Here is a 3,415-nt window from a genome sequence, read left to right as displayed (position 1 = left end):
ACTTAAAGAAAATTGTTCAGTTATCTTCAAGGATTACTGCTCAATCTTCTTTTAATTAATCTGGAAAAGAAAAGGGGTGGGGGAAAAGTTACAATTAAATTTGTTCCAGAGGCCAAAGAGTCCGTTTGAAACCAGCTTATATATATATATATATATATATATATAGTTCTTCTCTAAACACACACTTCAGCATGGAACCAGTTCATTTAATATCCAAGTACAGCAATCTGAGTACTGACTTGAAATCAGTCCTGCTTCAAAATCAGTTGTACCTGTACAACATAACCTGCAACTGGACAATATGAACTTATGTAACAGCCACAGGCCAGGAATTTCAAAGAGGTGCTGAACCTTTGGAATCTGCAAAGAGCCAATTACTCCAAATTACAGTATCAATTATTATCTTCATTGAGCTTCAGAGCAAATCACTGTCTTAAAACTCAACTGTAACCAAATTTGCCTCAAAACCTTAAGGACACCAAATCTTAGGCTCCAGCCCAAGCTCCAATATGTTGCCGTAAATACCTTCCAGTCACCTAATTCACATCACTCATTTCTTCTGTGAAGGGCAGAGATTATTTCAAGACTAAACACTTGTGGAAAAATTAGATTATTAAAATGAAACATGGTTAGCTTTCCTTTGCACAGATCTAGTAAAACTCCATGTAAAAGTGCTGAAAAACAATGTTTGAAACATTTGAACACTTAGCCTATAACTAGGAAAATATATTTATAAATCACATCAACAAACTGAATATTTAAAAACTCAAATCTTATCACCCAGGAAGTCAAACTCTTAGACTGAAGATATCAGCTTAGCGTCCCAGATAAATCAGTAGAAGAAATACTACATATAAGTAAGTTTTACATTAATAGTTAAGTCTAAAATCTTTTCTTTATCGTAATTTTTTAAATGATTCCTTTCTTCAAGAAAAACTTTTGACTACTAGAACCATAAATACTTCAATTAATCTATCTCTTTGGTTGTTTCTAACATTAATCAAGTCTTAATACCCAGGTAGAGATACAATGTCAGTAGTACTTATTTATCTTTGAGAATTGCCATCTGGACCCCACCAGAATTGTTTTGGCTAGCTATTACACAACTTGCAAATGGAGAGAACACCAAAGTATAAATTATACTGAGTCCTAGGAAACACCATATTCAGTTACCAAGGAGCAGCGTTCCTGGCAAGAAGTCATGATTTGAGGGAAAAAATAAACCAAATTCTCCATTCCCTGACTGTAGAATCTTAGAAAAACCACATGATCTCTATTAGCCCCACAGTTTTTATCTGTAAAATGGGAATAATGCCCCTTTCTTCACTTGGTTATTTGGAAGATCAATGAGAACACACACAGGACAGCACTTTATAACCTGAAATGTGTGATGCAAATCTATCCTATGGATCATAATGCTTGTCACTGCAGGAGCAATGAATTTCTTAACACACCAGTTCAGTTATATTCTAAATACATATTTCTGACTCCAAAGTAAAACACTACGCGATGTTCAAAAATGCTTTAAAGAATACACTTGCCTTGGGTTGAGTTCTCTTTCCATTTCGCACACTAAATTTCTCCTTCATTTCTTCTAAAATTATCTTCAGCTTCTTTTCTTCAGGTGTCCCTAAGTATTTCTGGTTCACATGAAGATAGCAATGCCATTTGGCTGATTCAAAGCCCCAGTGGCAAGTCCTCTTGTCAGGTGACCTGTGAGAATGCATCACAAAGGTCTGGGGTGCAAACATTCCACAGCACTCCAGGCACTGGATACAGGGAGCATCAGGTTGAACATAAAACTGGGGTGCAAACAGACCCTGACACTTGCCCAAGCATTCATGTTCCACCTCAAAGGCACTGCCAGTTTCCTTTAACTGAGCCAGTGAATTTTTAGCAGGAAGTATGCTACCATTTTGCGGGAAAGTGCGTGGCCGCAATAAAGCATTACAAAGTCTTTGTGCATCAGTTAATGTGATCAGCCCACAAGATGGGGCGGTGAATGGAAGTATTCCCAGGACCTTTAAAATATGAAGTTGGTCTGAAGTACACCTTGAACAGTAGATGTACAATTCATCACACACGGTATTTATCTGCTGAAGTGAAAATTCTCGGAGAACAGAATTTAAGACTTGGGGCAAACAGAGTCTCTTTTCTCCTCCAACCTGAAAACAAGAAATAGACTCCCCTTCCAATACAGTCTGGGTAAGCTCTGTGGAACTATCAGAAGGGATGAGCAGTGGGCCAGGAAGAACCTGCGGAGATGGAAGAGGCAGAAATACAGTAGGTGACATGCTTTCTTGCGAATACCGAGCTGAAAATGCTGCCGGTCCACCCAGAGAACTCTGACTACTTAAGTGGAATTGTGCCAAGGTATGTTTCAAACTGGGGTTTAAGTGTAAAGGTTCAGGCACAGAGGCACAGGTTCGCTTGACATGCTCTCCATCAGTCTCCATTGACACTTCTCCATAGTCATCCAAGTGTTCCTTCTTTACTGTTGGCATTTTGTTTATCATCATTTTTCCATTGACATGAATGTCTGTCATCATTTTCTTCACTGGAGGGCCACCATCATCTTCCATCCCATCCAGTTTTTTATTTGAGCCGTGAACCAAGGAAAAACTTGTCTGTAGATTTTCCATTGTTAAAAAGTATTGTGCTAATAAGTCAGTCTGAGATTTGCATTGTTACTTAGTTGTTCATTTGAGAAAAGTAATATATACTAACACTTAAGGTAAGGTACTCTCATAGAAAATTTAAATTTCCAAAGACAGCTCTCTATTCAGATATTGCAACTTTGTTTTGGTTCTGTTTATACTGTAGTAGTATTTCGCTGCAAGTGCTGTAAAATTTCTCTTTTTGTGTCTAATAACAAAGAATTTTAAGATGCACACCTCTGAAGAATTTTACTTTTAATTCGAATATACGTATTAAAATAGTTAACTGTCTCAACTCAAAATGTATGCAATTACTTGTGACATAAAACCTACACACAAACATAAGTCAAAATGCTGCACCCAAACTTAATTTTTGGCACCAAGGAAACTAAAAGGGGTAGAAAGTATCTTCTTTAAATATGATGATCTGATGGTCTGTGCTGACAAACTGAAGGCTTATGAACAAATCTTCACCACAGTATGAGCCTCTGACTTCACTTGAACTTCTACAATTAAAAATGGTAGATACTTAAAGAAAAATTGTTCAGTTATCTTCAAGGATTACTGCTCAATCTTCTTTTAATTAATCTGGAAAAGAAAAGGGGTGGGGGAAAAGTTACAATTAAATTTGTTCCAGAGGCCAAAGAGTCCGTTTGAAACCAGCTTCTTAATCTTAAACTGAGTTCACTTTATCAAAGATGACACTAGATTTCTTTATATCTAACACCAGTTCACTAGAACCTTCATTTAAATAGGGG

The 3,415-nt window shown here is 36.9% G+C and overlaps 1 protein-coding gene across 1 annotated transcript in view; it reads right to left on the bottom strand.

The window, feature by feature from the left end:
- Nucleotides 1-2,800, bottom strand: part of SKIL (SKI-like proto-oncogene) — a 20,985-nt gene extending 18,185 nt beyond the window's left edge. Inside the window, exon 1 of the mRNA XM_004674955.2 lies at nucleotides 1,542-2,800. Coding sequence (XP_004675012.1) covers nucleotides 1,542-2,642 — 1,101 coding nt within the window. The 5' untranslated portion in view covers nucleotides 2,643-2,800. The remainder of the gene's footprint in view (nucleotides 1-1,541) is intronic.
- Between the last annotated feature and the right edge of the window lie 615 nt (nucleotides 2,801-3,415).

The sequence above is a fragment of the Condylura cristata genome, unplaced genomic scaffold (assembly GCF_000260355.1).
Source record: "Condylura cristata isolate star-nosed mole 26May11 unplaced genomic scaffold, ConCri1.0 scaffold00003, whole genome shotgun sequence".
NCBI lineage: Eukaryota > Metazoa > Chordata > Mammalia > Eulipotyphla > Talpidae > Condylura > Condylura cristata.
Note: the sequence above shows the minus strand (reverse complement) of the source record. Positions and strands in the feature narration are given on the sequence as shown.